The sequence below is a fragment of the Olea europaea genome, chromosome 8 (assembly GCF_002742605.1).
Source record: "Olea europaea var. sylvestris chromosome 8, O_europaea_v1, whole genome shotgun sequence".
NCBI classification, from domain to species: Eukaryota; Viridiplantae; Streptophyta; class Magnoliopsida; order Lamiales; family Oleaceae; genus Olea; species Olea europaea.
The window spans coordinates 18,437,669-18,459,087 of NC_036244.1; the positions used below are offsets into that span (position 1 = coordinate 18,437,669).

Consider the following 21,419-nt stretch of genomic DNA (forward strand, 5'->3'; position numbering starts at 1 on the left):
TTTTGTGATAACCCAGGTGTCCCAGCTTAGCCGGACTAAATCCTGGACCTCTAGCCCCCGGCCCCTCAGTGACTAGTGGAGGTAAATCGCAAGTTATGCCCTTGTTGGTTCCCAGGTTCCCACATGGCTTTTACTCCTTTCCCAAAGGGACCCTCCTCCATGGTTATTACATCACCAAGCTGCTCCAACCCTTCCTCTGGTTATTACATCACTTGGCTGCTCCAACTAGGAATCGAACTCCCCACACTTGGTTCCAGAGCCCCCCAATGTGATTGTTCCGCCAACTTGAATGTGCCCTGGGGGGCATGTGCTCTTCATTTGTTATATGGACAATGATGAGTGTATAGCAAAACCCCTACACACACTCACAGGTCCCGTTTGTATAAAAAATGCCCAAACCCCCCACCCACCCCACCTATGTTGTGTGTGTTCGGTAGGGGTTAGGGGTTCACAGAACCCCTACGGCCCTACCTGTACATTAAGCACAGCCCTTGTTATATTTCTTTCTTTTTATCCTTCATAATTGTAAATCGACTTACACTTTGTTTAGGGAATACATTTATGTGCTCTATAATTATTGTCGGTATGTATTTAATGAACAAGAAAATGTTTACTACTCAGAACTTTCTATGCAAAGTTGTTGAAAATAATAAAAACATATAACAAAAAAGGGCGGGTCCACTAAGGGAAGATGGGGTCAACCGCCTCCACTGAATTTTCAAAAACCTTCAATTCGACCTTGTTAAATTTAAATTTTCAGATTTTTATGGCTTTTTTCACAATTTATTTTAGCTAATTTTTCGTCTTGCCCTATTGAAAAATAATTTTGGGTCCACCCCCAATAACAACTTTTAAAATCAATTTTCTTTATTTATTTATTATTATTATTATTATTATTATTATTATTATTATTATTATTATTATTATTATTATTATTTTGTATTTAGTGACAAAATACCATAAAAAAAAATGTTTTAACAGTACAATTTTTCCTTTGCATTTGCTACTCTATCTCCTCATAAAGGACATGATCTAGCATCTCTTTTTGGATTATTCAACTTAATTCATTGAAAATTTAACTTGGTCAAAATAGTTTAGGCATTTTATATAAAAGTCCTCAAACACATCTAATAATTAATTGAAAGCGAAATGTCTGAGGACTCTATAAAAATGAAACTTATAGAATTCATATTTCGTCATGCAATTTCTTAACTAGCAATAACTATTTAATTTTGTTGAATTGTTGAGACTTTAGGTAGCTAATTTCATGGAATAGCTGATTAAGTTTATGTTTTCTTTAATTTATTTTTAATTTTGTTTACTGAGTCAATAGTAGTTGGTTCCTAAAATTTAGGAATATCGGTAGCAAGAAAAACTGTTAGTTGTTAAGATTTTTATATGGAAACATCTGTAAACATGATCTTTTTTTTTTTTTTGTATTTAATCATCTCGTATTAATGAAATAAATTATCTTCCACAGCAAGCTTTATTATCTGCTTATTACAACAATCTTTTCTAGAATCACTTTCTGCTATTTTTTCCTACAATTGGTATCAGAGCGTTCTTCTTAAGGGCTGTGAGTTTCATTTTCTATTGAATGTATGAGCTAAATACAAGGGAGTTAAAACACTAGTGAATTTTGAGAGCCTCCAAATTTTTCAGAATGGCTTTACATGAGAGAATTATCAATTATGGGCTATTAAGATGAAGACCTACTTAAAGGCCATGAATTTGTTGGAGGCTATTGAAAATGATGTTTATCCTGCTTCTCTTCCACAAAATCCAATATTGGCATAGATCATGAAGTACAAAGAAAATCTTTCAAGGAGACCTAGAGCACTTACGTGCATACACTCAGCAGTGTCAGATGTAATTTTCACAAGAATAATGACTTGTGATTTACTAAAACAAACATGGGATAAATAGAAGGAAAAGTTTGAATAAAGTGACAGGGTAAAATCTATCAAGATGTTAACTCTCAAAAGAGAGTTTAAAGTGCTGAGAATGAAGGACGGAGAGACAGAAAAGGAATACTTTTCAAAACTCTTGCAACTTGTGAATCATTTGAAGACTCAAAGGTGGTGGAAAAAATGTTGATAAGCTTGCCCGACAAATTTGAATCCAAGATTTCAGCAATTGAAGAGTCTTGTGATCTAAAAAATTTGACAATTACTGAACTTACTAGCAAGATGCAAGCACGGGAGCAAAGGTCTTCTATGAGGTCAGAAGAAAACATTGAAAGAGCATTTATCATGAAGCACAAAGGCAAGAAAAATGATGGGAATAAATCTGCCTGTGACGGGCAGAGTAAAGATAAAGCTCCTGAAAGCTCAAAAGAAGTTCACAAAAAAGGTAAGTTTCCACCTATAGAGCTTATGGAAGAACGAACCATCTGGAGAAAGATTGCTGGCATAAGGATAAACCTCAGTACCAATATAGAAATTGCAAGAGATATGGGCACATCGAAAAGTTTAGCAGATTCAACATGGGACAAGCAAAAGAACAACCTACAAAGCAAGCAAACCACACTCAGGATCAATTGCAACCTAAGGAAAGGTTATTTATGGCCAACAAATCTTCTCAACCACTAGGAGCCAACATTTGGCTAGTTGATAGTGGTTTTACAAGCTACATGACGGGTGATGTAAGCATGTTCAATTCACTGGGCAGATCCTACAAAGTTAAAGTAAAATTGGGAAATGGAGAACTTATGCAGTCGGAAGGTAAGGGCATTGTCACCTTTCATACTAAAGGAGGCAGCAAGCTCATTTATGATTGTTTTTATGCCCCTTGCCTAGATCAAAACCTGTTGAGTGTGGCTAAAATGTTGAGTAAGGAATATTCTATGAATTTCAAAAATAATATGTGCATTATTTATGATCCTCATGGTTATAAAATTGCAAATGTTGGAATGATAGATGACAGATTTCTTTTGGATTTCAATATGGCTAAACAACATGTTTGTAGTGCCAAAACTGATAAAACTTGGTTGTGGCATAGAAGGTTTGGACACTATAAGCAGAAATCCTTGAAGTTTATGGAAGATAATGGTATGGTGATAGATATGTCTTTTATTTACGTGACTAATGATCTTTGTGAATGTTGTCAGGTCCCTTCTCATGGAACTCAAAAAAGAATGTGGTGGTTCAATCAACTGTTGAGGCTGAGTATGTGTTTGCTATTGCTGCCAAAAAGCAAGCAATTTGGCTTCGAAAATCAGTGACTGATTTTGGAGAAGAGCAAGTTCAGCCTGTTGTTATCATGTGTGACAACATATTTGCAATTGCTATTGTGAATAATCCTATCCAGCATGGAAGAACGAAACACATTAAAGTTAAATATCATTCCATTGGAAAAACAGAAAAGAATCAAGAGATTAAGTTGCTGCATTGTAAGTCTAGGATGCAGATCGCAGATATCCTTACAAAGTCACTTTCCAAGAGCAGGTTCGAGGAATTAAGATGTAAGTTGGTAGTTTCAAAGAAAAGACTAAGGAGGAGTATTGAATTGCTGAGACTTTAGGTAGCTGATTTATGGAATAGATGATTAAGTTTATGTTTTTATTAATTTATTTTGAAATTATTTCGTTTACTGAGTCAATAGTAGTTGGTTCCTTAAATTCAGGTATCCTTAGCAAATAAAACTGTTTAGTTGTTAAGATTTTTATGCAAAAATATATGTAAACATGATCTTTTTCTGTATTTAATCAGCTCGTATCAATGAAATAAATTATCTTCCACAGCAAACTTCATTCTCTATTCATTACATCAATCTTCTCTGGAAATTCTTTCTGCTATATTTTCCAACAAATTTTATGAACATTGAATTGGTAGCATATGGGAAAACAAGATTCAAAAGCAATATGAATTAGAGAGACATTACACTTGGCGAATAATCACAAAGAGCATATCTAAATCACATAAATTTTAGTTGTATCTTTAGTTGGTGATCAGGTTGAGTTCCTTTCAAAACTTATATTTTAGTTTTATTATTCATATAATATGTTATGTTGATTGATTTAATTTTAAAAAATAAATCCCGATTCAAACCGAATTATCTCCATTTTTGTAAATAAGTGAATTTATTTTCACATCAAAGATGAAACGTATATGAAAGCAATCAGATGCTCATAAGAGTAACACGAGACGATGGTTGTGGTGTGTAATCCACATCACAAATTGTCATTGACATAGTACACTTGCTATTTTAAGCGAACTAGTTTTTAGTGATGATGTTGGGAGTTTTTTATATTTATATTGATGTTGCTTAATTTTAAATTTATTTGAAATATTTGTTTTACTTTTATTTTTGTTTGTTTTGAGCTTGGGTTTTCCTTCCTTTTCTTTCAGGGGGAAAAATCAACTAATCATTATAGTAATACCTAGTAAAAATGGCAAGTAGGAGAGTGCACAAGAAAGAACCCTTGCAAAGCAGAACATTACAACATTACAAGTAATGTTCTAAAACTTTTTTCTACTTAATCACATTCTCCAAAAAAATTACTATTACAAAACGTATTTTCCACAAAAATAAGGGGCGCAAAACAAACCCTAGGTAATGTATCCAACAACAAATGACAGTGAAAAGCCAAATGCAATTGAAGCTAACGAGATTAATACAATCAATTATGCATCTCCTAAAAGTAGTTAGCTTCTGGGTTTCAGAGGGAGTTTTTGCTGATTTTTGTCCAACTGAATTGTTGAAAACCGCTATCTGAGTTAGCAATGTTATCAAAATAATGCAAAATTACACACACGTGAAAGAATATTCTTCTATACCTAGAAGCCTAATCTTGTACAAGGCGTTTACCGTGACGATCGTATATGGGGATATTGAGACCCGATGTGCTAGCGGTAGCTGTGGCACTCTTTGTATTAATCGTAGAGCCAAAGGAATGAGAATTCAAATCACCAGAAGTTCCAGTTGTGGATGATGATGATGCAGTTGGTTTATGATTACTGTATCGAAAACTGGGGTATTCAGGTCCTTCCGGTTCTTCAAGGGTGGTTGGCTTCCTCGATAGTATCACCACCACACGACACATGTCGGGCCGCAATTGTGGATCATATTGGGTGCACAACAACCCAAGTTGTATGCACATTGCTATTTGATCAGGAACTGCTGATGACACTAATGTAGGATCCATAATATCCAAGCTCTGACCATTCTTGTAAAGTTTGTATGCCTACAGAAACAGCAAAATCCTCAGGAATAGTTTTAATGTTTGATTTATGAATACTGCTACCATATACGCCTAATGTCTCTAATCTATATAGTAATAGAACAAGGATGTAAGATTCTTCTCATTATTCTAAAAGAAGAAGAATATTAAAGATACTCATCTGTTTGATCTTTATAGCAACAAATTAGCATGGCCTCTTTAGAACAAGAAAGTGCAGGGCACTCCACTCTTTGTATACCCGTGGTGGCAAAGTTATAGCATGCACCCAATAATTTCATTTAGCAAAGTGATGCCAACATACAAGCTAAGAAAAATAAGGTTCTTACCCATGCAAGCAGGTTCTGTGACTCAGGATCTTGGTTAAATCTTGAATTCTTCTGTCCACTTATCAGCTCCAAAACCACGACCCCAAAGCTGAATACGTCTGCCTTCACAGAAAGGTGGCCATGCATACAATACTCTGGTGCCATGTAGCCGCTGTTCCCAAATCAATGCACTATTGTTACTTAAGCAATTTGGCAACATGCAATCAGATATTGTTATTAACTTGGGGGCTACTAAACTTATAAATTTTAAGTGCGTGAAAACATACTTTGTACCAGCTATATGGGTGTTAACATGTGTTTCATTTTCAGGATAAAGACGAGCCATGCCAAAATCAGCAATCTTAGGAACCCATCTATCATCAAGTAGGATGTTGCTGCCTTTGATGTCACGGTGTATGATGCAAAAGGGAGCATCTTCATGAAGGTAAAGCAAGCCTTTCGCAACGCCCATTATTATATCAAACCTTGGCTTCCAATTAAGTACTTCTTGTTTACCAGATTCTAAAACACCAACAAGTATCAGTATCACTGTAAATCTCATATCCACATTACATGCTGCTGTTAAAGCGTATTCAATACTTTTAAGACCCCATAAATGAAAACCAACTTTCCAAATTCAAGTTTGCAACTTGTCAAAAACTTATATTCTATATTATTGGACAAAAATAACATCTTCAAAAGAGTAAGTGAAGCACTTCTAAAACTAATTTGACAAGATTTGCACAAGATGGAGAACTTCATGGTGATTAGAACCAGTTACAATTTGGATGCATTTTTTCTTATCCCAAGCCACCCCCAATGCATACACTCACACATTTTCCTCTCTCTTACACCAAGCAGTAAAACTGCTTTAGCTAAGTGGCAAGTACCACTTTTATGGAAAGGTAGACAATTAAATCAAAGTAATTGTAAAGATATCATCAATTCTGTTGCGCTCCACTTGCTCTCACTTTGTTTTAACACTCCTTTGAGAATAGAGACCTTGAAAGTACAAAAACATTTTAATAAAACTTTACCAAATGAGATTTCATAGTAGTCTTGGCGCAATTCTATAAGATATTATGTTCGTGAAAGTACAATCACATGTTACTCCTCAGTCTTGTCCTGTAAAGAAATTTTGGAATGCTCTAGCAAATAGATTACATTCTAAAGAAAACAACTCTGAAAATACAACTGGAAAATTTTACTATTATTAGTTTTGCTTACTATAAGATGACCTATGTAATGTTAAGAATATTAAGAAACAAACTGCCACAACACATGCACATTTCATGTAGCATATGTTTCAACTTTCAAGAGTGAATGAATACTACCTATGAAGCACAGATATGGACACGAGACACTGATATCACATGCTCACAAGAAATTTTTCGAAAAATTAGGACACAAGTAATTTGGCACAGAGGATTAAAATACCTTAAGAATTATACATTTTGATATTATTCTTGTATTGTATATTTATTAAAAATTTCTCTTTCAATAAGATTGCTAATATTTTTTCATCTTTAATTTTTATATATTTATGTATCAACATATATAAACAAATCTAACATGAAAGTTTGTACAAAATTTTCTCACATTATTTTGGCATTTTTCCACATGTAGTGTTTAAAGTACACATAATATAGGACGTGCCACGCGGAGTCGGGCAAGCGTCCACAGCATATTGGAATTTTAAAAATTTATGAAAAAACATGACACACCATTTGGTGTGTTAGCAACTTTCCAGTCATGACGCTCCACCCTGAAAGGCGTGTCTGTACTTCAAAGAATACTACTCGCTGCCCTTATCTAAAAATAGAGTGATTTTTAATTCAAACCATCAGACTTCAGAAACTGGTGGCTTTTAGCAAAATTAAGAAAAGCATACTTCATCATCACCAGCCAAGTTAAAGAAATGGTGGTATGACATTCTGTACTTAAACTTTGAAAGAAGCAAAACTCAAGTCTGGAACATAGTTATACATTGTTGACGCAAAGAGTTTTATCTTTTATGGCTATCTTCTTGATTATGTTTATTATTAGATAATTTTTTCTATTATATAAGATTCTTTATCCTTTCATAGGATGTAGATAAAATCTTGTTAGGTATTTGTGTTTATCTCTAATTCTTGTAGTAGGAGTTTATGTTTATCTTTACTTCTTGTAATCCTATTAAAACCTCTATATATTAGAGGGATTAAATGAATAAAATAACTTATGTTATCACAATGATCTACCATTAATTCTCACATGGTATCAGAGCTACGGTTTGGCTCTTTCTTGCCCACCTCTTCAATGGCAAACCGGGCCTTCACTGGTTCATCCGGATCCTCAAACATAGAAAGCACTGCACCCACTTCTTCGACCCCTTCTCAAGTGTTCAGTGTCGAAAATCATTCACTTCAAATAACCCAACATAAACTTGATGGTCAAACTACTTTGATTGGTCACAATCTGTCCTTATGGTCATTCGAGGCAAAGGGAAAGTTGGATACCTTACAGGAAGTATTCCTACACCTGCGGAAAATGACAACTCTTATTCAACATGGGAATCTGAAAACTCCATGGTAATGGCATGGTTGGTTAATTCCATGGAGAAGAAGATTGGACGGAATTACCTTTCTTACAAAACTGCAAAAGACATCTGAGAAACAGTGAAAGACATGTATTCAGATATCGGGAATTCAGCTCAGTTGTTCGAATTGAAATCAGCCTTGAAAGATCAGAAACAAGGTGCCTCTTTTGTGACAGAGTACTTTGCGAATTTGACTGGGCTATGGCAGGAGCTAGATCTATTCGGAGATGTTGAGAACTGTACAAACTGTAGCCAGAAAAGCAGGACGAACCTTGAAAAGGAGAGGGTACTTGATTTTCTACATAGGCTCAAAAAGGACCTGGATGAAGTAAGAGGGAGGATCCTTGGAGCTAAACCATTGCCGAGCATTAAAGAGGCATTTGCTGAAGTAAGAAGAGAAGAAAGCAAGAAAAGAGTCATGATGGGTGGTGTTTGTGAATCTGGTATGGAGAATCAGATGTAGAATTCAGCTTTAATAGCCAACAGGAACTAGGGATTTAAAGATCAAAAGTCCAATTTTGCGGGGCATAAGGGGCCACAAAAAAAACTTGTGGTGTGACTATTGTCAACAATCTAATCACAAACGAGATACTTGCTGGAAATTACATGGGAAACCAGCAAACTGGAAGCCACGAAAGTTGGGTGATAATCAGGTTTTTCAGACAGCTAAAGAGGAGAAAACACAGGGCACTAGTTCTGCCTCTAACTTCATCAGTTCGGCCTTTAGTAGTGAGCAAATAGATGAATTACAACAACTTCTGGCTCGAACACAATCCAACTCCCAGTCAAAATCGAAGTGCACTTTAGCACAGCGAGGTAATTATCATTCTGCACTTATTACAAAATCTGATTCGATCAACCTATGGATACTTAACTCTGGGGTATCGGATCATATGACTAGATGTCACCACTTATTTAAAACTTATACTCCTTGCCCGGGAGCCTTTAAAGTGCGAATTGCTGATGGAACTTTATCTTCAGTTGCTGGAAAAGGCAAAATAGTTTTGACAGACAGTGTAGAATTACATTCTGTCTTGTATGTTCCTAAGCTTACATGTAACCTTGTTTCAATAAGCAAATTAACCAAGGATTTAAATTGTGTGGCTAAGTTCTATAATTCTCGGTGTGAGTTTCAGGATTTGATCTCGGGGAAGACAATTGGCAATGCTGAAGAGGTTGACGGGCTGTATTACTTCAATTATGGTGGAAAATCTATGAATAAACAAGCTCTCACTTCAAGCAGTGAATCTATTCCTATTTTCAATAAAATTATGCTATGGCATAATAGATTATGACACCCTAGCTTTGCTTATTTAAAGAAATTATTCCCCCTCTTGTTTCGAAATAGAAGTGTTGATTTGTTTAAATGCAAAGTTTGTCAAATTGCAAAACAAACACGTGTCCCATATCCTGTTCAAAATTATAAACCATCTCAACCTTTTAAACTAATACATAGTGATATTTGGGGACCATCGAGAGTTGCTAATATTACAGGAGCTAAGTGGTTTGTAACATTCATTGATGACCACACACGTCTATGTTGGACATTCCTATTAAAGGAAAAATCTGATACTGCTAATGCCTTCCAAAACTTCCACAAAATGATCGAAACACTGTTCCAAACACATATTCAAATTCTTCATACCGATAATGGACTTGAATACTTCAATTCAATTCTGGGCCAATATCTGTCAAAAAATGGCATAGTTCATCAAAGCACTTGTTTAGGAACTCCACAACAAAATGGAATTGCTAAAAAGAAAAATAGACACCTTCTAGAAGTCACTCGGGCAATCATGTTTACAAATAATATTCCAAAAATTTTTTGGGGGGAAGTTCTCCTTACGGCATCATACCTTATCAATCGACTTCCTTCACGAATTCTTAGTTACCAAACACCACTTCAAACATTCCAAAATTTGTATCCTCAAACACGACTTTTTACCTCCTTGCCTATTAGAACATTTGGTTGTCCTTCCTTTGTCCATACATCACACTTAAGTAAATTGGATGCCAGAGCTACAAAATGTATCTTTATAGGATATGCTCCTAATCAAAAAGGGTACAAGTGCTACAGTCCAACATTAAAAAAATTGTTTGTTACACGAGATGTTACATTCTTTGAGGAACAATCATACTATAAGAAACCTAATCTTCAAGGAGAGACACCTAATGGGGAAGATTATCTTGGGGAGTTGAATGTACCACAAAATCAGCCCTTGCCAATATCTATAGATACTCTACAACCAACACCTTCATCACAGCCAAATCTTGGGGAGTTGAATGTACCACAAAATCAGACCTTGCCAATATCTATAGATACTCTACAACCAACGCCTTCATCACAGCCAATGCTTTCATCAAAATTATCTCCTTTACCTAATATGCCATTAACAAAATCATTGGAAACAGGTACAGACTCGCAACAGGTTGAAAGTGGTTCTGAGCTTCGCGTTTACTCTAGGAGAAACCAGTCTACACCAATAATACATCCTGTCACATCACTGAAGCATTGCCAAGATGTTGAACCGAGAGAAAATCTGACCGAGGAAGCTCGTAGAGCTGAGATGGAAGAGAATTCAGTTTCAATTGAAGATGTGGACATTGAGAATAATGAACTTAATATGCCTATAGCCCTTCGGAAGAAAACCAGAACCTGCACTCTTCATCCTATTGGGAATTTTGTATCAAATAGCAGGTTATCAGCCTCATGCCGTGCAATCAGTGAGAGAATTGAAAGGGAAGAAGTTCCTGCTACTATTGAACAAGCTATCCAGAAACCAGAATGGAAAGAGGTAGTAGTTGAAGAAATGCAAGCTTTAAGAAAAAACAATACTTGGGAAGTTGTGGATTTACCTAAAGAAAAAAAACCCGTGGAATGTAAATGGGTATTCACGATCAAGTACAAGTCGGATGGAACTTTGAAAAGATACAAGGCTCGTTTAGTGACAAAAGGGTTTACTCAAACCCTTGGTGTGGATTATAATGAAACATTTGCTCCAGTAGCAAAACTCAATACCATTAGAGTCCTGCTATATGTGGTAGCAAACTTAGACTGGCCGCTTTGTCAAATGGATGCTAAGAATGCTTTCCTCAATGGAGAACTGGAGGAAGAGGTATATATGAATTTACCTCCTGGGTATGAAGAAAGAAACAAGAATAGGGTGTGTAAATTGAAGAAGTCACTGTATGGTCTCAAACAATCTCCTAGAGCTTGGTTTGATTGCTTTACTAAGTGTGTAAGGAATAATGGGTATGCTCAAAGTCAGTCAGATCATACACTATTTTTTAAACATTCCATGAGTGGTAAGATCTCAATCTTGATTGTATACGTAGATGATATTATTCTTACTGGAAATGACTTGGAGGAATCAGCAAAGCTCAAGGAGATACTTGGGAAGGAATTTGAAATAAAAGATCTTGGTCGGTTAAGATACTTCTTAGGTATGGAAGTGGCTCGCTCAAAAAAGAGGGATATCTATTTCGCAGAAAAAATATGTCCGTGACTTATTAAAAGAGACTGGAATGCTTGGATGTAAACCTTCTTATACTCCTATCAATCAAAATATGAAGTTGAGTAAGGAAGGTTCTAATCTTGTAGATAGGGGGAGTTACCAACGACTTGTGGGAAAGTTAATCTACTTAGCCCATATACGACCAGATATCTCATTTGCCGTGAGCTTGGTAAGCCAATATATGCACAACCCTTATCAAGAACATCTGGAAGCAGTTTATAAGATTTTGAGGTATTTGAAAGCTACTCCAAGAAAGGGATTATTTTTTGGTAAGACTGATAAAAGATATATTGAGGGGTATACAGATGCTGACTGGGCTGGTTCTATTGATGAAAGGAAGTCAACTTCAGGATATTGTACCATGGTTTGGGGGAATTTGGGTACTTGGAGGAGCAAGAAACAATTTGTGGTGGCGAGAAGTAGTGCAGAAGCTAAGTTTCGTGCCTTAGCAAATGGGACTTGTGAACTGCTTTGGCTTAGAAGACTTCTTCAAGAATTGAATCTTCCAAATTCAGACCCCATAAGATTATTTTGTGATAATAAAGCTGCAATTAGTATTGCTAATAATCCGGTTCATCGTGATCGGACAAAACATGTTGAAGTTGACAAAATTTTTTGAAAGAGAAGATTAAAAGTGGTGCAATTTATATGGCTTATGTCCCAACAACACAACAAGTTGCTCATATGTTGACCAAGGGCTTGGCAAAACCTATCTTTGAGAGCTTACTTGACAAGCTGGGAATGATAGACATTTATGTCCCAGCTTGAGGGGGACTGTTGACGCAAAGAGTTTTATCTTTTATGGCTATCTTCTTGATTATGTTTATTATTAGATAATTTTTTCTATTATATAAGATTCTTTATCCTTTCATAGGATGTAGATAAAATCTTATTAGGTGTTTGTGTTTATCTCTAATTCTTGTAGTAGGAGCTTATGTTTATCTTTACTTCTTGTAGTCCTATTAAAACCTCTATTTATTAGAGGGATTAAATGAATAAAATAACTTATGTTATCACAATGATCTACCATTAATTCTCACATACATGAACAAAAGCAATGAATTCCAGGCATAACACTGAGCATAACTAAGCAAATCACTAATGCAAGTCCTAATCACATTGACCCCCATTCAATAAACATTAACATCACCTAATTTTAGCCTCTGAACAAGTAAATGATGCTACAACACAGTTATCTATTCACATATATTTCCAAGGTATACTATTTCAAGTTAAATGACAACAAAACCTCAATTGATTTTCGGCTAATCATTAATAATACAGTTCAATTGCTATGGCATGATAAGGATAATCAGAGGAACTAAAAAATTGCAAATCTCATAAGCATTGCAGAACTTACTGAAAAGAATCTTGTCAATGCTCTCATTGACCACGTACTCATAAACAAGCAGCTTCTCTGCACCGTGCACGCAGTATCCAAGCAAATTCACTACATTTTTATGTTGCAAACATGCCAACAATTTCACCTCATTCTGAAACTCTTTCTTTCCCTGAGCTGAGCTACATGATAACTTCTTTACAGCTATTTGTCTACCATCGTCTAATTTTCCCTATAAGATCCCAGATACCCAGTACCCAAGATCAAGTTTTTATTCAGAATTTTCGCATAATTTCATCAATTCATGAGTTCTTACTCCAACCAAATCCATAAGAAGTCAAAATTTGTATCCTTTTTTCTTTGATTGGGAAAATTTCAAAACCGCACAAGTTAAATTTTACCTTATAAACAGGGCCAAAGCCTCCTTCACCAAGCTTTTGAGTATGATGAAAGTTTTTCGTTGCAGCAACAAGAATCTCGAAAGGAAATTGCTTTTGTTCTTCTGCAGGAATTTTCTCCAAATCCTCTGCGTTTTCCCCGATCAACAGTAACATCCCACAACCCAAAAAAAAAGTAAAATTAAGTGAAGATACAATCAAAAAACGGAACAAATGGTATTACGTATATATCACTGACAATTGTAAGCACAAAAATTTTACCTTTATTCGTATAAGATATGAAGGATTTGATGAGGTTTCGGACAAAGCTCTTGGGTTTATTCATGTTGAAACTCCATCAAATAATTCTTGAATTAGATGCATTTCTCTTCATTTCTCTTTGAATTGTAGTGACAATTCAATTTTGAGAGTACTAATACACGTTAAATTTATTTCTTGGCCGCCATTTAATTGGAACAATATACCCTTATCTATCCTTTCGTTCTGGTAGAATATCCCCGGATGACTATCATTTTCGCAAGTCTGGGCATTATCCTTGAAAATAATTAGAAACATGCCACGGCCCACAGGTACGGGGGAAATTTATTAAAGAATTATTTTTCTATATTTAGAAAGTGTTTATAAACTGATTAAAAATAAATCATTAAAAAATAGCTATGAATAATAGTATTTGCTAGTCACGCAAAAAAATAATGCTACTTGAAAACGGGGCTTTTGACAAGAGTGAGATGTTTTTTTATTTTTATTTTTTACTTTTTTTTTCCTCTCCCACAAACAGACAAATCATCTATTGACATATGTCCCCCTTGTTTTTGAGTCTGTCATTGTCATTGTAGCAAAACCGTTTTCAAAATATGATAATAAAAAATTATATTAGTATTAATAAACAGTTTACAAACATTAATCAAACATGGCTTTAGCCCCCGTTTCTTTCCCATTATTTAACCATTAAAATGAAAAATATAATTGTTATCTATCATATCAAGTCATCGTATTTGAATTTTTATTTCTTGTGTGGTGTCTATAACAACTATATTTTCATCATTCTTACATTAACAGGAAACAAACGGGGACCATAGTATAGGTTTGACTTAAACTTATTGGCCAATATCACGTGAGGACTGATTAGAGTGATGAGACATTGTTTGGATAATTTCTAAACTTTATTTTGAATCGTAAAATGTTGACTATTTTTTAATAAGTTCTTTTGTCAAAAATCAAAATTATTGGGCGGCCGAAAAGTTGCTCAACTAAAAACTGATTATATTTATTTCATTTTTGTTCATATCTATGTATAAATTTTACTATTCTTCAAAAGTAATATTTGTCTATAATTAATTAACTCTATTTCTTGGAATATAGATTTATTTGCATCTGAAAGTGCAAGTGACCTTCCGTATGCATTTCTTGAAAATGTTTTTTTCTTGAAAATTTCCCTTCCTGAAGTTCTACAGAAATTTATTTAAGAACTTTTGACTATCGTCTATGGTCTTGTATTAAGAAATGTTACAAATATTGACCAAATTGGTACAAAGCATGGTCTAAGTTATACTCCAAAATTTGAGGGTTTTTTTTTTTTTAATTATGATATTTTGAAGAGTATTCTTATTTAGTCCAGCTTTGATTTTGACCATATGCAAAGTACCATATAGCTTTTTGTGGTGTTTATATGTATTGTCACGAATCCAAAGTTAGTGCAACCAAAAAGTTTCCGAAAATTTATAGACATGGAGGATATAATAGAAAAAACATTCGAGTCTCAATGTACTCATAATTGTTCAAGTGTGCAGACATCTCTCTCTCACATTCCCAATGTTATTCACTGATTGACTTGAGCTTCACGATTGACGAACCCAACAGAATATACAGTCTAACATGATTATTAAAGTGTACAAATAAGATACACATCAATGGATGAGGAGTTGGAATCTATTGACAACTGAATCTCGTTGAAGCAAAAAGTCAACGGATGTCAAATTCAGTGACCCATCCATCACGCTATTCAAGTTGAGTAATGAATCGACTTAACATGAACCAAACAAAATTTTCCTAATTTATATTTCCCAGCAAAATAAACATAATTTTGACCCTTTTCTTGTATTTTAATATATTAAGGGACCTGGCTGGAAATGCTGGGTGATTGTAATGAGAAAATGCTATAAAATCTCTCCACAAAGACAGGATGGGAATCTCATTTAAAATCCTGCAGTTTGGGAACGTACAGTATTGTGGTTCACATATGGCGTGTTTCAAGTGAAATGTCTCTTTCCTTGCTTCCTCATTCTCATTTGTTGTCACGCGTTATAACACATTTGGAGAAAAGTAAAGGCTTCCAAAACAAAGAATCTAGCAAGCACCAAAGTCAAACCAGCACCCACCCAAGACAATTTAGACAACCTGCAAAATGTGAGGTCAAAATGGGTTCGAGCAGGTATTGATCGTCCGAATCCTATCAAGCCAAAAACAAAAGCATGAACGTAACCTCAGTTACAATACTTGTACGATTGAACGATGCAATTCAGCATTTCAATGAACACAGAGCATATCAAATGAAATTTTTTGCTGATTCAATCAGAGCAACACTATCCATCAACCATGGTGATGAATATCAGTCTATGTGATACTGAAGCGACTGTCACATTGTCCAATGATGTTGGACATTGTATGTTTTTATTCATTTGGACAATACGGCAATGTCCCCACTGCCACATTGACTGCTATTCAAACCAATACTCATGAATAACATTATTTATTCATCATACATCTCAAGGCCGAAAATCAACTATTATGCACTACTCACTACTTCACTCATTTTAAACATACCAAGATCAACTAAGCCGTGTAACTTATCTGTATATGTATAACTTTATCATAGTAGACCCGTGCTCCCAAATGGATTGCTTGTTTCAGGGTGAGCAGCAGGACCGACAGGAAATGCTTCAAACCCTGTATCACCGAAAGGATTTTGTGGGGACATCAATAAGTGTTGTTGCTGTTGCTGTTGTGGCTGTGGATAAATAGGTTGGAATGGAGCAAAAGGATTTGTTTGATTTTGAGACATTTGAACTGCTGGAGGAGAAACGGTGTTAGACATAGCAAACGGATCTGCAACTTCAAATGGATTAGGCGCAGGCGCTCCATATGCTGGTTGATGGGATGCTCTATATGCAGCATCATCATATAAACTATGTAGTGTAAGTGAATCCAGTCCACCAGCCTGCCAAGCAAAATGTCCACAAAACACAATGTAAGTCACGTACTTCAAGTGCATGTTCGGTACTTCCCCGAGTGCACCTCAGCCCCGCTTTTATGAATGAAATGCATAAATTTAGTAGTATATCTGCTTCTATCATCAATTTCCATTCAAGTAGGCATGTATATCTTTATTGCATATTTTCATATGTACCGCCAAAATTTAATTGCTTAATGGATGATTGAATGCCTACCACAGATATGGCTTTGCCATTAGAAACACATTCATGGATGGATGAACACAACCATGAAGATGGGAGACGTACAAAGTAGATAGAATGATGTGAAAACTTAGCAGACCAATCACTAGCAAAACGACCTACCAATTGCCTCTCCTGAAATGAAGACAAGTTGCTGCTGGGAGTGCTAACCAGGGCAACTTCCCATCCAGTAGGATCAAAGTCGGGGGCTTGAAAAGCATCAGAACCATGTGTAGTACCTGTATCATATAATATATCATGCAATTCCCCTTCAATGTATGATGTATAAAATTGTTAATAAGCAGATAAGTAAAAGAGAACAGGAGAAATCCTAACCAGATGGAACTATTGCTAAAGCCATTGCGTTGCTTTCCGCGATGGCAGAAGCATCAGGTGCAGTGACATTTAACCGCTGGATTATTTGAAACCAAAACAAGTAACAGAAAAATTCAGATATCAGTGTTCCGGTTCCGTAAAGGAAATGAAATAGTACAAGAATACACCAGGAACAAAGAAACTCACCAGTAGATCATCAGTGTCCAAGTTAGTTGAAGGGGGTTGAGGACCAACAGCCTCCGCAGTTGAGACCGCGACATCTTCTGAACGTGGTAGCTTCGGTTCCTCATGCGGCACTTTTGTCTCATCAGAAGGTGAAGGAGCATCCTCTTGTTTATAAGTCAACTGAAGCATTTCAGGATATTCCTAATATAGGACAAGCAAAAATGAGTGTCGCGTCTGTCTTTTAATTACAGTGACCATACAGAGAAATCAGATGCCAACAAGTGGAGACATATATAAAAGATGCATACAAAGGCTGGAAAGTAAGTGATGCCTGATAAATAATGTTTGTGCCCTATTGAATTAAATAACTAACCAAGGACATAATTGGAACAGAAACCATTCGTGGGGCTTCCCGTGTATACTCTTCCATGGTAACTAGAAAGGACTGTGGAGGCTGGAAAGGGAAAGGAAGAATGATTAATAAGGTGTCACCTAGATATCACCAAAAATATTAAAAGAAGCCTAAGGCTCCAAATCTTCTGAGATTTTCTTACCTCTCTCAACACAGGGAATTGGAAATTTCTAGCAAGTTCAAGGCCTTTGCACACTTCATAGAAACCAGAAAGACTACCAGCCTGTAGTAAAAGCATAAAAATTAATCATCGAAATTGTAGTAAGGTACATAATAAGTTCTGCAAAGCAAAAAAGTACCAGCTGTCCAGCTCTTTTGTAGATATCAAGGGCCTTGATTGCTTCATGTCTTGGCATCTCAAAAAACTGAATTGGAAAATCAATAGAGGTCAGAAAGAGAATGTGTTTTAATGATTAAGCTAATCGCCACAGCATCTTAATGGTAGTTTCACCTTGTCGACAAGATTAATAATCCCATCATTAATAGCACAATAAATTTTGAAGCTCTCTTTGAGTACCTGAAAATCACATATAATGGTCGGGCAATGTTAGTCATTTTGAACCAGAAGAAATTAAGCAAACAATGGCTACCAGAAGAGCGGCATCCATTTTCCACTGGACAGTTGCGAGAGACCAATTCTTAACTGCGACATAACCTCTTATCATATACACCAGGACATTCAGTCTTACTTTCAGTTTTACATTTACCCTTTCCCATGAACATTATTTAATTTCACTTGAATCACACCCATATTCCATACAATTATGCAACTTAGTTACAGGTGTTAACAAGAATACATACCAAGGCAAGGGCATACTGAATCACATAGTTGCCCACAGCTGCTCCTTCAGGCTGTAAATTCGTAATTGTCAATTAAAAATCAGTTTTCCCAAATAATTGTCAATTAAGAAATTCAAATAATATCATAGAACAGAAATAGGACAATGGTTCTGCTGAAGGAGGATAATTATCAAGATTGAGAAAGTACCTGACATCCAACGAGACGATGCAACTGCTGCTGCAAAGCAGACAATTGCTCCAGCAGTTCATCGCTTTTCAAATCTCTAGTTCTGCTGTCAACCTGCTAAAAAGGAACCAAAGAAATTTTTCTCAAGCTTAGAAGTGATTGTGAAATGTGATTTTAAGCTCAGTGTATCATACATAACAACAAAATTCTCTTTTCACATTAATTGAACTTTATGTAAACATCTCTTTTGAGCTTCTCAAGCACAAGGATTAGTAGGATATAACAAAAATTCAGGGAATAGTCCACTGGCATAAGACATCTTAACATCTGTGATAGACTACTTAATGTCTATTGGAAGCTCAAAAATAACAGCTACTCCAAAAGTTTTAGAGACTTTATCAAGCTTCCCATTCTCCGAATAATCAGCTTTATATCTACTGAACTTAATGGCTACAAACCTGTTGCAGAAAATATCCAATTTAACTATTAATTCAGGTATAGAATACACTATAAAATTTCTTCAGGTAAAAGAAACAAGCATTTTAATCAGTTTATAGATAATGTACAAGCTACACATTAATGCAATCATAAAGCAAAAAATAAACACCAAATAAATTTTGCTGAAAAAGGAAATATATATATGATTGGTGAAAAACAATATGCACCTTATCTTCGCCTTTTGCAGGTCTGGGAAGATGCTCGGATTCAATATCATACTTCAGTATCCTAAAGCATTCAAGTCGTTCTTCCAAGTAGAGTGCATACGTCCGTACCCAAGCAGAGAAATCCCAAGCTGGAAAAGAAAGTGGATCTAAATTATCCTGATCCTAAAAGTAGTATCAATAGGTTTTTAGTTGCATTTGAATTTTTTTCCTTTTTTGTGCATTTTGGGATGTTTATTTACATTAATTAATTATGTATTTATTTTTGAGTTTTGTGGAATCTATAAAAGGCAAGTATGTAAATAATGACAGTTGCATTCTCACTTACCAATGGGGCTTGAATCATCCCTGAAATTGGACATCTCAAGAATGTTCCCTCTCTGCTGGGAATGCAAAAGTTCCTCCCTAAATGTCGGATCACCTTCTCGCAATGTTCTATGGATAATTATTAGCGTCTTCAAAGCAACCTGTTGAAAAATTGATGACAACGATGAATAGTTGAATACATATATGAAGTCTGCACTAAATTGGTCTAACATAGAATTCAACTCTAAGTTCTTGTAAGAAAGTCATGCAAAAACAATGTTCTCAATCAGATACCAAGGCTGATGCAGGACAGAATAGAAAGAACAAGAATACAGAGAAGAATAATTTCGAGAAAAATTGAAGCAGCAAAATGAAAGTTTAGCTGTTTAGGTGAAGGTTCCTGCTTATGAAGTTTCAATATGCCATCCTGTTAGTAAGATGCATATGTTCAGCAATAGCTCAACAATACAATATTTGCAAGACAGAGCTTCCAAATGATACAGTAAATGCTCGTAACAAGACGAGGTAGATGGAATTGAGCCCCATCAAAGCAGAATCCGGTGGAATGGAGCCCCAATAAAGCAGAATCCATACCGTCCAGTTATGTGTCTTTGCCAACCGTCTTGAAAGCGAATGTATGCAGTATGAGACATCCGCCCGAGGTCTTATTGATGATGTGGCAACCAAAATTTCTGCAAGAAACACCCAAACAGTAATAACATGTCACAAGTTCACTCTTTTTCACCATATTACAACTAATTCCCCTGAAAAAAGAAACTTAAAAGACAAACTCATAAAAATTCCCAGAAAATAAGAATTTATAACATTCCAAGTTCAAGATTTAAAATGTTTTGACAAAATTAAAGAATCTAAGTTGAATATTCACATAGATTACAGAAAACAGCTACAAGTAGAAAATTTCACATTTCTTAAACTAAAGGAGAATATTTAAACACCATTTTCCTTTAAAAAATTGAAAACCAAAGTCCAGAAAGATTCACAGATTTTCCCCAAAAAAAATAAAATAATAAATAAAAATAAAAATAAATAATTAATTAATTAATTATAATAATAGAAACTTAATTCAATAAAAATCATAAAAAGCTACAGGAAACCACCCAAAAAACTCCATTATACAATTCATCGAATCCGCCCCTAAAAATCAAAACGAATATGTATAGACACAGAGAGAAAAAAAAAAAATCTCACTTCTGAGGTGTCTGTCTTTGGGTGGACACTCTAAATGATTCGTAGCTTTGACGATCGCCACATCAACATCCTATTTTTAGCCAACCAAAAATTTTTTAAAAAATAACATTAACATAATCATCAAATTTCAGAACTTAATTGTTGATTTTCCAATTTTTTTCCTTCGCATAATCAAAAAGCATCCTTTACATATATACATATACATATACATATAGATAGAAAGACGAGCGACCTTGAAATCGGAATTGACATGTGCAAGTCCAACCTTGGTGCTATCTTTGAAAGCACCGTACGCTTTTCTCCATGTACGTAGTGTCGCCATTTGCGCTCTTTACACCGTTCAGATCGCTTCTTTTTCTTCTACCCACTACTAATAAAAAAAAAAAAAAATCGGAACCCTAAATTTTCTCAATTTCCTGTTTCTACTGCAATTTATTCAGCCTCTGATAGAGAGAGAAAATGGGTTGTTACTGTTCGTTTCTGCTGAGAAAATGGCGTTTGATGGTTTGGTCGCGCGGTCTTTTACGGACCTTTCGAACCCTGTTACATGAACATTATTGTGAGTAAATTTAACCAATAATTACTGAACTTTA

General features: G+C 35.3%; 2 protein-coding genes across 3 annotated transcripts; both read right to left on the reverse strand.

Annotated features, from left to right (window-relative positions):
• Positions 1–4,453: 4,453 nt before the first annotated feature.
• Positions 4,454–13,849, reverse strand: LOC111399072 (putative receptor-like protein kinase At4g00960). The gene is made up of 6 exons (XM_023026293.1): positions 13,579–13,849; positions 13,321–13,445; positions 12,941–13,151; positions 5,775–6,009; positions 5,509–5,659; positions 4,454–5,185 (listed from the first exon to the last, which is right to left on the reverse strand). Exons 1-6 carry the CDS (start codon positions 13,640–13,642, stop codon positions 4,787–4,789), a joined length of 1,185 nt encoding a protein of 394 aa, XP_022882061.1. The 5' UTR covers positions 13,643–13,849; the 3' UTR covers positions 4,454–4,786.
• Positions 13,850–15,783: 1,934 nt separating this feature from the next.
• On the reverse strand, positions 15,784–21,366 carry LOC111399073 (putative clathrin assembly protein At2g01600). 2 transcript variants are annotated; one of them, XM_023026295.1, is made up of 15 exons: positions 21,059–21,366; positions 20,827–20,896; positions 20,212–20,309; positions 19,640–19,778; positions 19,315–19,442; positions 18,671–18,763; positions 18,484–18,534; positions 18,134–18,199; positions 17,982–18,047; positions 17,825–17,905; positions 17,644–17,724; positions 17,292–17,471; positions 17,106–17,181; positions 16,893–17,008; positions 15,784–16,534 (listed from the first exon to the last, which is right to left on the reverse strand). In XM_023026295.1, exons 1-15 carry the CDS (start codon positions 21,146–21,148, stop codon positions 16,187–16,189), a joined length of 1,683 nt encoding a protein of 560 aa, XP_022882063.1. In that variant the 5' UTR covers positions 21,149–21,366; the 3' UTR covers positions 15,784–16,186. The 2 variants fall into 2 exon arrangements, with proteins under 2 accessions (XP_022882063.1, XP_022882062.1); XM_023026294.1 differs by having other exon boundaries at positions 18,671–18,766.
• Between the last annotated feature and the right edge of the window lie 53 nt (positions 21,367–21,419).